Source organism: Zootoca vivipara, chromosome 11, assembly GCF_965207765.1.
Source record: "Zootoca vivipara chromosome 11, rZooViv2.hap1.1, whole genome shotgun sequence".
Classification (NCBI taxonomy): Eukaryota; Metazoa; Chordata; class Lepidosauria; order Squamata; family Lacertidae; genus Zootoca; species Zootoca vivipara.
The window spans coordinates 34,912,907-34,926,111 of record NC_142594.1 but is presented as its reverse complement, the minus strand read 5'-3'; the positions used below and the strand labels follow the sequence as shown (position 1 = coordinate 34,926,111).

The window sequence follows — 13,205 nt, the reverse complement described above, 5'->3', positions numbered from 1 at the left end:
AAATCTCTTTGGTCAGCCCTGTTCATGAAGCGTCAAAGGCAAAGCATAATGATTAAGATAATGATGGAGTAAGTGAAGAAAGAATCATCTCCTCTGCCCCCCCTCTTCCTTTTTTTTATTAAAAAAAGGAGAAGTGTAAGGTGGTTTTCAGCTAAGTTTTACTTAGAAGAGACCCTCTGAAATTAATGAACATGACTCTAAGTTATCTTCATTAATTGAAATGGGTCTACTCTGACTAAGACTTAGTTGACCATATTCTTCACTGTTGTGATGGCAGCAGAACTGATGGTTTCTCTGCCACTTCTGGGTCCAGAACAGGCGCCTGTCTGAGCTCCAATACAAATAAACTGGAGTCCTTGGAGAGTTGAGAAAATCAAATGAAAAGATTCCAAGAGCTCTGGCCAGGTAAAGGAATAATTTTTAGAAAGTTTTAAGTTGAGAATAATGAGACAAATTCCAGTAGCAATCCAGTTTTTAGAAATCCAGGACAAGGCCCTGTTTTGGTTTATTCTTCATCAGCTCTAGTTTCATAGTTTCAAGGTCAAAGCGTACCATTCATGTGAATGGTATGCTTTGACCTTGAAACTATGAAACTAGAGCTGATGAAGAACAAACCGAAACAGTACCTGTCTGAGCTCGGCATTTTGAACAGGGTGGTGGGAGAAGTTTTAGTACCACCACTGTGAATTGCTGCCATGGCTAGAAAGTTTTTTTAAAAACTTAGATATATAGAATCAGCTTTATTTTTTCCCCCAACTATGCTTTTGAAGAAAAGACTTTTTAGTTGCCCTGGCAAACTACATTTCCTGTGCCACCTCACCCCAAATGTCTGGCTCTAAGAAGGATACCTTTCTCAGAGTCCAAGCAAGGCGGGCAGGGAAGTGGACTTGGAACCAACCAATCACCGTGGATGTAAGCAAGTTTGGCTCCCAAGCAAAGTGGGCCATGGTGTTGGCACACATACGTTCAGTGGGTTGGGTTGTGCGTGCCATGTGGTCTGTCCTGCACCCAGTGGTGGAGCTTCATGCTCCGGCACCAGGGGTTGGAAAGCAGGCGGGGGCGTGGTGTGCATCCTGGGGGCATGGCGCGCCACCCGCAGGGGTGTGGCGCCCAGCGCGCGGGGGGGGGGGAGCCACGATGGCACCACACTGGGATCGTGCTGCTGGGGGCGATGCACTTCCCCCGCTCCCCTCTTCCTGCCCCCCTCAAGTGAGCCTGTTGTGGTTGGGACACGCTGCCATAATAATAATAATAATAATAATAATAATAATAATAATAATAATAATAATTTATTATTTATACCCCGCCCATCTGGCTGGGCTTCCCCTGCCACTCTGGGCAGCTTCCAACAAACATTAAAATACATCAAATATCATAGATTAAAAACTTCCCTAAACAGGGCTGCCTTTAGGTATTTTCTAAATGTCAGGTAGTTGTTTATCTCTCTGACCTCTGATGGGAGGGTATTCCACAGGGCGGGTGCCACTACTGAGAAAGCCCTCTGCCTGGTTCCCTGTAACTTGGATTCTTGCAGCGAAAGAACTGCCAGTAGGCCCTCGGCGCTGGACCTCAGTGTCCGGGCAGAACGATAGGGGTGGAAACACTCCTTCAGGTATACTGGACCGAGGCCGTTTAGGGCTTTAAAGGTCAGCACCAACACTTTGAATTGTACTCGGAAACGTACTATTTCACTACTGTTGAAATAGGATCCAGCTTCCAGTCTGTTCAACTTCTGTACATAGACCAGAGGGACTAACCCCCTTCTTGCTATTTTGGGATTAATCATTAGCTTCATTTGCAGCATTGATACTGATCTGTAGTTATCTAAGTATATTTCATTGTGTTTTCTATTTTAAGCAAATTTTTGAATTACTTTGGCAGCTTTGGGATCTTTAGTTAACGTAACTTGTAAATGCTATGTAAACTTGAAAAAAAAACCCTTCATAAATATGAAAACATAAAATGTGTACTGTAAGGCTTAACCCACAATCCTGTGGTCTGGAGATTTTGCTTCGAGTTTAGAAGATCACACAAGCACAGTTCTGTATCATGTTTTTCTTTTTCTTTTAAATGCTCTGTATTCAATATACAAAACCGTATCTCTATATAGATAGCAGGAGCAGAAACCTAAAATTCTGAATTCGAGCAGTTTAGTCTCTTTAGGCTTGCTCTTAAAAATATTCAATGGTCAATTCATTCTTGATGTAAGTGGCCTTGGCTGTAGGCCTTCGGAAAACATTTCATAGACTAAGAACTTATTCAGAAGCAAATATAAGAGTTTGTTGGTCTCTCTCTCTCTCTCTCTCTCTCTCTCTCTCTCTCTCTCTCTCTCTCTCTCTCTCTCTTTTTACAGCGTTTTACATAACTTCGTGAAATAGACTCAAAAATGGCTAGAGACAAATAAGTTTCTTTCACTAATCACTGATTTAGGTTACATGACAAAAAACCATGGAGTGTAACAGTCTTGGGAAACAAGGTTCATGATTGCTACCAACTAACAAAAATGAAGCCATGTTTTGTAAACTGAAGGAAAATATTCTTTTAAGCTTTAATGTCAGTTACTTCGTATCACATTACTGGAAGTATGTTTGGAAGTTTGAAAGTATTTTCTTTTTAATTTGACAATAATTTCTATTTAGTTTGATAATTTCCTGCTTGTTACATTATTATTTATTCAATTTATATACTGCCCTTTATGGAAAGATCTCAGGGCAGTATACAACATTAGAAACATCAACAAGAAAAACATTATAAAAGCATAGTAAAAAGCATACAGACAACCTAATAGTAAAACAATCATAATATTAGCAGTCCCCCCCCCACTTTCACAGGCCATAGATTATTAAATAGACATAGGCCTGGGTAATGTTTTTGCCTGGCATTTTCTTGAGTGCTTGGAAGGTGATGATTCTTCAGAGCTTGGAGAAGAGGGGTGTGGGTGGGTGTGAAAAACTTTTTGGAAGAGAAAGATCTGTGAGCCCACTCTTGGCACCTCAAGATCTCTCTGGGGTTCTGATGTGGGACAATGGGTCTGCTGTCTTGTAGGAGAATGAGCTGTTTTGCAAATAAAGCAGATGCTATGAAGGTGCCATGAATCTCATCCAATGAAACCAGATCTGGATAGCCCTGCCCAGGGACTTCCTTCACTGCTTGTGTTGCAGAGAACACAACAGTACTGAAAATATATTCACTTTGAAAGTCCATCCTTTCTTCTTAGCCTGCCCATTATGCTTGATTATAATGTCTAGCTATTATTCCAGTAATGTCTAGCTATTATTCCAGTAATGTCTAGCTATTATTCCCAAATGTTTGTCTTTACATTTCTTTTGTAGATTGTGAATATCGAAGGCAGACTTCAAAGCCTTGAGCAGGTGAGTAATTTTATGGAATAAGACAAAGTGTTCTGTAGTCAGAAATCTTAGTACTGTAGTGCAGCAAGAAGATAAATTGTGCTCAATCCTGGGCTTAAAAACAACAACCCAGGATAGCTGTGTGGACCTCCTCCTCCCCTCTCCTTGCTACCCTCCTGCCTCCCTTTTGAAAGTCCTGGATCACTCCGAGTAGATCTGATCTGACACCAGGTGATCCAGGGCTGGCTCAACCCTGTGGCTGTATCCTTGGTTGACCCAAATCAGCCCAATTCATTTAGGCATCCAGGGTTCAGCTGGAGTCAGCAGACAGCCCTCATAAATAAACTTTAATGCTTATTTCTGAGAAATACCGTAGGTTTTCTATTGACAAAGCAAAAGGAGAGCTTTCGTTATACACCCATTAAGTCTTTTCTCTGAATTGGCTGTTTGCGAGCACCTCAACAGAGCCAAGTCCTCTACACACTATGAAGGTTATTTAGGAAAGACTGTGCCAATGAAGTAATAAACGCTAACTGACTGGGTTTATTTTTGCCCTTGTTTTGTGCCAGACCATCCTGAGAAAAGCCTGTAACAGCAATCCCTGCCAGAATTCTGGAACCTGCATTGATTTGCTAGATGCCTTCTTCTGCCTTTGCCCCAACAACTGGCAGGTAAGGTAGTCGCTCAACAACTTCCAGTTGATGCAATATGTAAAGTTCAACCACTGCTACTGCCATCATCTGCAAAGGACCCAGTCAATGCATTGCTCACAGAAGCAGGTAGGAATATAAACATGGTGTTATCGATTAGGGGAAGGGCTGTAGTTCAGTGATAGAGCATCTGCAGAAGGTCCCACATTCAACCCCTAGCATCTCCAGGTAGCGCTGTGAATGTCCTCCATCTGAAACCCTGGAAAACCAGTGTCAGTCAGTGTACTGCGTTAGCTGAACCAATGTTTTGGCTAAGCAGCTTAGTACACAAGAAGAGCTTTGCTGGATTTACAAAGTAAAAACAACAACCCACTTACACAAAATCAAAATATAAACACCCATCATTAAAATTTGCAATAACACAATCCTATGGAAGCATTAATGTGGGATGGGACTCAGTCCAATAGATTTCAATATTTATTACTTTTTATTTATTTTTGCAGAAATTTTTATTAAAGTTTTACAATACAACAAAATAATGTCTAGAAAAAATGAAGTCAGAAATATCAAAAGAAATAAAGAAAGGAAAAGAACAACAAAAGAAAAGAGAGGAAAGCAAAGGGAGGAGAAATCCATTAGAAATAACAAAACACACACACACACAGAGAGAGAGAGAGAGAGAGAGAGAGAGAGAGAGAGAGAGAGAGAGAGAGAGTCCGTGCTGTGAAGCTATCAGATAAGAAATGCACCATAGGTGGAAATGGTTTTCATTTAAACATTGATCATCTTATTCATGATACAGCCTCTAAGCTGGATAAGAAGAGGCTCCAGCGAGCAGTAAGAACTGCAGAGAGGGTAATTGGTGTTAGTTTGCCTCCAATAGAGACACTTTATGCCGCTCGAGTCAGGAAGAGAGCAGAGAGAATTGCTGTCATCCTGGTCATCACCTGTTTGATTTACTCCCATCCGGACTTTGGTACAAAAACGTCTAGGCACAGGAATAGCTTTTTTCCTTGTGCCATTAAATAGTTGAATCTGTAGTTGTGGACGAAAGGGGGGCCAGTTGGTGGTATGGGGTTTTTTCGCTGTGCTGTTGTATTGTGAGGGGAATAGCGTTTGTATAAGATACGTTTTTCTTTACATTGCAATGTAGTCAAAGCAAAATTCCAAGTATGGTTGATACTTGGCCAATAAACTATTCTATTCTATTCTAGGGTTTCCCAAGTTCCAAAATTAAAATTTTATTCATGCAGAGGAAGTGGGGCGGGGGAGGCAAGTGTGGATGTTTAACTGAACCTCTTGTATTAGTAGGATGTATTGTGTTCATTGGCAGCACACAAATGGATCTCTAAAGATTAACCCCTTGAGCAGAGCATGTGCTCCTTTGCATATTTGGCATTAGGAGCTGGAGGGCTAATGGTGCATGATTTCACTTCCCAAGGGGAAGCTCCATGCTTCTACTATAATGGTCCTATGCTTTAAATTAAATAAAAGCATGCTATATTTCCATGGACAAGCAGGGGAGATCTGAACAACTGAGTTTTATTTTAGTGTTTGCAAAGGGCAGTTTTGCCGCAAGCCAACCAGATGCTGCATTACAATCTTTTGAAATTCTATATCATCACATTGGCTCTGCGGAACCCATTGTGTGTCTGTTTTACTCAGGAAATAAGCTCTATTTTGCTCTGTTTTCAGGGGCCATTCTGTTCTGCCGACGTTAATGAATGTCAGATTTATGCTGGGACACCTCTAGGCTGCCAGAATGGGGCAACGTGTGTAAATACCCCAGGTAGTTACAGGTAAGTAACTCCTGCTAATGTCCTTAGGAGGATGTCCGTTATAGTTTTGCTGAGTGCTACGAACATGCAAGATACAAAAATAAAGAGTGCCTCTAGATCATCACAATTTGCAGGAGGAATTCAAGTGGATACTGGAAATTTAGGCTTGTGCAACAAAAGCAGATTAAACAACGGTCTGTCGCAACAAATCCACTTCTAAAACAATAAAAGCAGACTTTTGTGGTTATGAAATTGAGTGAGAAATGCACAGAAAAAACGTGGAAAGGACCAATGATTAATGGGAAGACATATCATATCATATGGTGTTTCCTGCTTGGCAGGGGGTTGGACTGGATGGCCCTCGTGGTCTCTTCCAACTCTATGATCCTATGATCAACAGCCTGCAGCTGCTGCCCACCTTTAGCAGCAGCAGCTTTTGTAGCTGGAGTCAGTCACGGCTCCATCCTTGAGTGGTTTTATAAAGTATCACAAAGAAGAGACCATTCAGGGAATTTATAACAACTCTTTTCAATATAAAACAGTTTATGGAGGGAACAAACCATGCAGCAGGTTGTTGCTTGCAATGAAGAACTCAACCTAAACTACACACTGCCTGAGAGCTGATTCAGCAGTTCCCCGTATGGTAAGCCAAGAGGGCAATTACACTACAGTTATTTCCTGTCTGGAATATATATTTGAACCCTGATAGTGCATATTGCTTGCCTGGAGTAGGGTAGGGAGGGTGTGTGTGTGTGCAAAACTAGCCTACTGTTCACATTTTAAGTTCATTGCTCCACCCTCTTTTACCTCTGCCCCTTCCCATTTCATGCAGCCCTCCTAGCTTGGACTTGTTTTAAGGTCCTGCTCCTTAAAAAATGGCTAGCTGGTAAAAAAAACAACCCATAATTTCCTGACGAAGCTTTCTCAGTGTAATGGGACCGCATGCCAGAGTTCTCTGCAAAGCATTTTGGTTTTGGAACAACAACAACACACAAAATCCCTTCCTCTGCAAATATTTGCTTGGCATTCCTTGTGCTTTGGAAAGCTTGCAAGCTTTTACACAAATTAGTTCAGGGCAACTCTTGATTTGATTATTCTTTAGTCTACTTCTTTGTCTGTGCACACATAAGGTTAAAAACAAGAACCTTCCTGAAGTGTCACCCATCTCACTCTGGACACTGTGATTCTCTCTTGCTTGCCAGTCAGACCCTCTGAGAATTGCCTCCTAAAATATACTCAGAGTCGAGAGTGAATTTCATGCTCTTTATTCAGCTCGTAGTCATCAGGGAGAAGAAGAGAAGAATGCCCTTTTCCCAAAACCATCTGCTTATACACATTATTTAGACAATGGGCTTTGCGTGATTGGCTACTTCAGGGCTACACCTGTGGGCCAATCAGTTTGTGGATTGACTTCTGACAGCAGCCTGATTGGCTGCTCCTGCAGGCCAATCAGGTTGCGGATTCACTTCTGTCAGCCGCCTGATTGGCTGCTCCTGCAGGCCAATCAGGTTGCGGATTCACTTCCACCTGGAGTTGGATTGGGTGGCTCCTGCGGACCCATCAGACTGCTGATTCTGGATCCTATTGTTCTATGATTCAGCTCAGTACATAACACCTCCTTTTCCACCCTGTGTGTGAGACGGGTAGAGAAGGAAAGCACTTCACATACCGTAGCACATAGTTAAATCCTGGAATTTGGTTCTGCAGCGAGAAATGATGGCTACCAACCTGAATGACTTCCAAGTGTCCCAGAAAAATGAACATCCCATTTCCCCCTGCAACAGCACTTAACCACCCAGAGGTCCTTTACCTATACCTTTTACCTAGTATGTCAGCTTTCTTTGTTCACCTGGAGTACAGCCTATTTCATCAGATGCAAGACATGAAATGCCCTATTTAAAAATAAATGAGATCATTATCATCATCATCACCATTTATTATTTATACCCCACCCATCTGGCTGGGTTTCCCCAGCCACTCTGGGCAGTTTCCAACAAAATATTAAAATACAATAGTCCTTCAGATATTAAAAGCTTCCCTAAACAGGGCTACCTTCAGATGTCTCCTGAAAGTCCGATAGTTGTTTTTTTCTTGACATCTGGTGGGAGGGCGTTCCACAGGACGGGCGCCACTACCGAGAAGGCCCCCTGCCTGGTTCCCTGTAACTTCGCTTCTTGCAGTGAGGGAACCACCAGAAGGCCCTCGGAGCTGGACCTCAGTGTCCGGGCAGAACAATGGGGATGGAGACGCTCTTACAATGTTTGGTCCACCCAAAAGTACCATAGGGATGATATCAAAGAGCTCACCGTCCTAGTTAAGAAAATGTTATTCTTGCTTTCTATCTGACATTTTCTTAACAGGGTCACATTTCATTTCAATTCAAAGCAATGTTTCAGAAAAAAAACTAATGACCAGAAATGGAAAACAGTGACCAACAATTCCTTCATTCATTGTTCTGTTGAGATTGTTATGGAGCTGATCTTTTTGAACATTCTTGTTTCTAAAGCTTTGATCTGGACAGCATGACGGTAGTAATAAATTAATATCTTATTCAAATAGATAAAATACAGTATCATTTTATACCTCCTCAGGGAGTTCTATCAGTGCAGAACTTGGTGTTTTGAAGTCTGCATGACTAATCACTGAGACTTGTGGTCACTTTTTTGAAGTGCCAACCAATGTTCTTTTTCTTCTAAACCGGGCGATTTGTTTTATCTTCCCCAGATTGGCGGAAGGCTGGAAGATGCTTTGTGCTTACAGAGTCTAACGCTCTGATTCTAAACACGTTTTCCAGGAAATAAGTCCCACTGTCTGAAATAAACAACCTGTTAAAAGACAAGCCATTGCTTTATTACAGTTGGGTAGGGGGTAGTCAAGCATTAAAGCTTTGAAATCTGAGTTAATCAGTACCACTTCACTGGAGGCTGGGCTCAGTAACCTAGCTTTGCTTGCTTTGAATGTATCAAGTCAACCAGCTAATGGAACGTGGAACACTGAAAAGTTAATAATCTGGACTTCTGGCTAACAGTGAAACGGGGATCTGAGCATATACAGTTACATGTACAATGAAATGTAACTGTGAATGTATATAGTTTAAAAGCTTCATTTGCTTTATATTGTTTGCATGGAACACTAAGCCAAATCATGTCTTAGTGCAAACATGTGATGGTACTGGCTCCCAGACCAGGGAGGAGATTACAGCTGTTTTACTCTTTTTCAATTTGGCACAGTGTTTTGCCTGTTTGCAGTTTGTTGGGAGGGCAACAGAAGAGATCATTCTCTGTGTAACTTAAGGGTTAATTCTGTTGTTATTGTCAACTAACCAAGAAGGAGGCAGGTAGGGTTGTTGTTTAGCAACCAAGCAGAGTTTCCCGAGATAGCTCATCCCCTGGTTGCCTGTCTAGTTTTTAATTTTTTCTCTGTATGACATGTGGGACCTGCAACCAAAGTTGCACTGAGGATTGTTGCTGTTCAGGATTCCAGTCATTCTTTCCTATCTACCCCTCTCTGTTTTCCATCCCCACCATCAGCATTCTGTAGGCATTGAATATGCTTAGTCCTCATTGGACTATTTTGAGGAGCTTCTCCCCTTAGGTCTTTCCCCCCTAAATAATTTGTGTGCTTCTGCAGACCTTGGAGTCACCCCAAACCTGCTTATAGCTCCACCTAATGTGTGTGTGGTGGTGTTTTTTGTTTTGTTCTGTTTTTTGGCTAAAAAAAAGGAATGCCACTTACAGTTGAAACACTGTAAATGGAGGGAATGGCTTCAGGTTAGTGGAAGCAAGGCAGGCTCTAGATCCAAACACTAGCCAAGTTAACTAGATGTTACAAAGTAGAGAAAAAGTTTGATGCAAGTCGAGGAAATCACGTAGAATACTCTGATGACTCATAAATTTCTTCATCTTTCTGGACACTTAAAAAAAGCATAACATTCTTACTGTTAATTCTTGCATTCTCCACACCAGTGTTTCCCAACCTTGTGCCTCCAGCTGTTTTCGGACTACAATTCCCATCATTCCTGACCACTGGTCTTGCTAGCTAGGGATGATGGGAGTTGTAGTCCCAAAACATCTGGAGGCACAAGGTTGGGAAACACTGCTCCACACACCTCTCAAGGCAATGTACCATAAAACAGCTAAAACCCATTCTAAATCAACACAACAAATAGCAGGTGTATTTTTTAATTTTTTTAAGGACACCCATGGTAGAGACCCATTTATCTTGTTGGGATCTTGGAACAAAAATGTCTTCATTTGTTTCCAGAGGGCACCTGCCAATATCTCAACAGGAAAGCTCTTCCCCAGAAGAGAGGATGCCATACTGAATGCCCTGCTCTGTTACTGTGGAATGAGCTCCTGAGGTCTTTGGAAGTTGCAGGAGATGCTGCAGATCAGATATAAGTGTACAAATTAAGACATCATAACTCATAGCATGAAACTGGTTAATGTTTGGCAGATTGAGGGCAGAACTTAGGCACATGGAAGGGTGTTACAGTGTTATTTCATTCTTCCTCTGAAAGCTGCACCTGTGCACCAGAAACCTATGGACCTCACTGCGTGTCAAAATATGATGACTGCCAAGGGAGATCTCCTGCTCTCTGTGGGCATGGGCTCTGTGTTGATGGAAACAGGGAGCAACCTGGTCAGGTAAGCAAAGAGAGTCGATGTAGCCCTCCGAGAAAGAAAGTTATGAAGCAAAATGTGCAGGTAGCCTCCTGAACAATTTCTGTGAGATGAACAAGCCTGGCTGCTCCCACTTTTTTATCCACTGAGTCAGAGCTGCGATAGGTGTTTGGACATAGGAATTCCTGGGGTTCTAAAATGCTGCTGCTTTTCATTCCCCTTTAGTGCACTGTTCCTGCTTCTGTTTTATTTTCTAGTCCTTGGAATACCTGCAGTTTGTCCTTCCTTTTCCCTAGCAACCAGGATGCATCTTTCCTAGGGTGGGTTTGTTTGAGATCATGCAGTCCACAGAGGCAATGTTCTGCACTTACTACTACATAATAAGTACAAGTGAGAGTTAAAGAACTGCCCCCATCCCTAAATAGCAAATGCAAAAAACTTTACAAAAAGACTTTGGCATGGGCAGGAGCCAAGGACCATTAAGAATTCACTCTATAGTTAAATTGCAGTTCAGTTGCATGTACTGTATGTCTACTCAGAAGTAGGTATTTTGTGTTTACTCCCAGGTAAGTGGGTTTAGGATTGAAACTTAAGCTTTGGTTTCATGTAGGCATTGTGTAAAATCAGGATCCTTGTGCCTTTAGCAGCTTCGTGGTAGGCAAAAATTCAATAGGTTAAGCCTTTTCTAGTACTGTATGGAAATGCAAATATGGCAAAAACTTCAGATGTTCACATTCTGCCTGCTAGGCATTTTATTATGTATGTGGCCACTGATTTATTATTGGGTCCTTTAGTCTACCTGCAAGAGAGAACACACATCTGCATATAATGCAAAACATGCAAATTTGATGCAAATCTGTGGCCTTTTTTCAAGTGGTTTGGAAGGCCACATTCACAAAGTACTGGGGCCAGAAAATCCTGCTAGCACCCTTGGCCCTTGTTTTGGAGTTTGAATTGCTCTGGTTCAGACTATACTAGCTTTAAATGCATTTCGTCAGTGAATGAATTACTTTTGTTTGTGAATTTTCCCCAAAGCATAACAAACCCACAGTATTCCAAAGACAGAGCAGCCAAGTTTATTTGTAGATGGTTATGTTTGTATCAGTCTTACGATACACTAGTAGGTTGTGCTCGCTGAATTTAATTATATTTAGGCTGATTTCATGATTACTGGTCATTCTCTGGCCTATTCTGATTAAATTACAGGTTCCCTTTTACTGGAGCACATTAAGCCTCTGCTGCTAGTAGAGGAGAGCAAGCTTGGGCAAAGAACACAGAAATGGGGCTCTGTAAAGGCAAATCAAGGGATGCGGGTGATGCTGTGGGTTAAACCACAGAGCCTAGGGCTTGCTGATCAGAACGTCGGTGGTTCGAATCTCCACGACGGGGTGAGCTCCCGTTGCTCGGTCCCAGCTCCTGTCAACCTAGCAGTTCGAAAGCACGTCAAAGTGCAAGTAGATAAATAGGTACCACTACAGCGGGAAGGTAAACGGCGTTTCCGTGCGCTGCTCTGGTTCACCAGAAGCGGCTTAGTCATGCTGGCCACATGACCTGGAAGCTGTACGCCAGCTCCCTCGGCCAATAACATAACATGAGATGAGTGCCGCAACCCCAGGGTCGGTCATGACTTGACCTAATGGCCAGGGGTCCCCTTTACCCTTTAAAGGGAGATCACTGTGCAGCTGCAAGCCTGGCTTGAAATTAGCAATAGTGCAAAAGGTTTATTAGGAGCAGTTCCTCTTGTGGCATTTACACTGGCATGTTCATGATTTCCCTGTTTTAACTTGACAGCCCAAGTACAGCTGCATCTGTGATGCTGGCTGGATGGCGCCCCCAGGGAGCCCTGCCTGCACTGCTGACATCGATGAGTGTAGCCTCCCTAAACCGCCCTGCTCACTGGATCCTCCTGTGCAGTGCCAAAACCAGCCAGGCTCTTACTCCTGTGGTCCTTGTCCATCAGGTGAGTAAGGAAATAAAAAGAGTCCTGCTGGATCAGACCAGAGGCCCATCTGCTCCATCACTCTATCCTCACAGTAGCTAGCCGTATCATGCAACTTTCTGTTTCCATAGGTTGGCAAGGAAACGGCTACACCTGCCAAGATATTAATGAATGTGAGATAGATACTGGAGGCTGTTCAACTGCTCCAGTGGTTCAGTGCATCAACACCATGGGCTCCTTCCATTGCAGCTATTGCCCACCAGGTAAAAAATGGGCGTCCTCTGCATTTCTCAACCGGTTTCAGCTTTGCTGTTTTGTAGACCTTGATGCTGCTATACCTACTCAATAATATCTGGCAAATTGGTCCGACCTGTCCTTTGGGAACCTGCCATCTTTCAACTATCTGCAGAAAGACAAATACATTATGAATGGAAAGGTTCAATAGTTTTCTTCACCTGGTTGTAATGATGTCATTTATTATGAGACTGCGAGGTTCTATAGTGATTTTATCAAAGAAGGCAAATTCCATTGTGATGCAGGGCAAAAACTGATTACAGTCTTTGAGACTGTAAAGGACTTTTATCCCTGTTCAGGCTGAGTAGGAAACTCTGTGGATTTCCTTCCTTACTTGAAAGCAGTGGACTTCCCTGAGTCTCCTGAGAGCATTTTAGGCTGCAATTCCCATTGCATTCAGTTGGACTGCTGAGAAAATATGCATTGCCTTATCCAACAAATGTGAAGCACTTTGATTCTGTTTGCACACGGTCCAGGAAATGGTATGAAGGCGCATCATGTTTGTTTTCTCCCTGTGACACACACTGTAAGGTGGATGATAGTGCATTGCTAGGGATCTAGCAAGGATAGGT

The 13,205-nt window shown here is 42.5% G+C and overlaps 1 protein-coding gene across 1 annotated transcript in view; it reads left to right on the top strand.

The window, feature by feature from the left end:
- CUBN (cubilin) overlaps nucleotides 1-13,205 on the top strand; it is a 139,921-nt gene that overhangs the window by 4,125 nt on the left and 122,591 nt on the right. Inside the window, exons 4-9 of the mRNA XM_035129760.3 lie at nucleotides 3,333-3,371; nucleotides 3,920-4,021; nucleotides 5,696-5,799; nucleotides 10,298-10,424; nucleotides 12,192-12,360; nucleotides 12,471-12,602. Of these exons, the coding sequence (XP_034985651.3) occupies nucleotides 3,333-3,371; nucleotides 3,920-4,021; nucleotides 5,696-5,799; nucleotides 10,298-10,424; nucleotides 12,192-12,360; nucleotides 12,471-12,602 (673 nt within the window). The remainder of the gene's footprint in view (nucleotides 1-3,332; nucleotides 3,372-3,919; nucleotides 4,022-5,695; nucleotides 5,800-10,297; nucleotides 10,425-12,191; nucleotides 12,361-12,470; nucleotides 12,603-13,205) is intronic.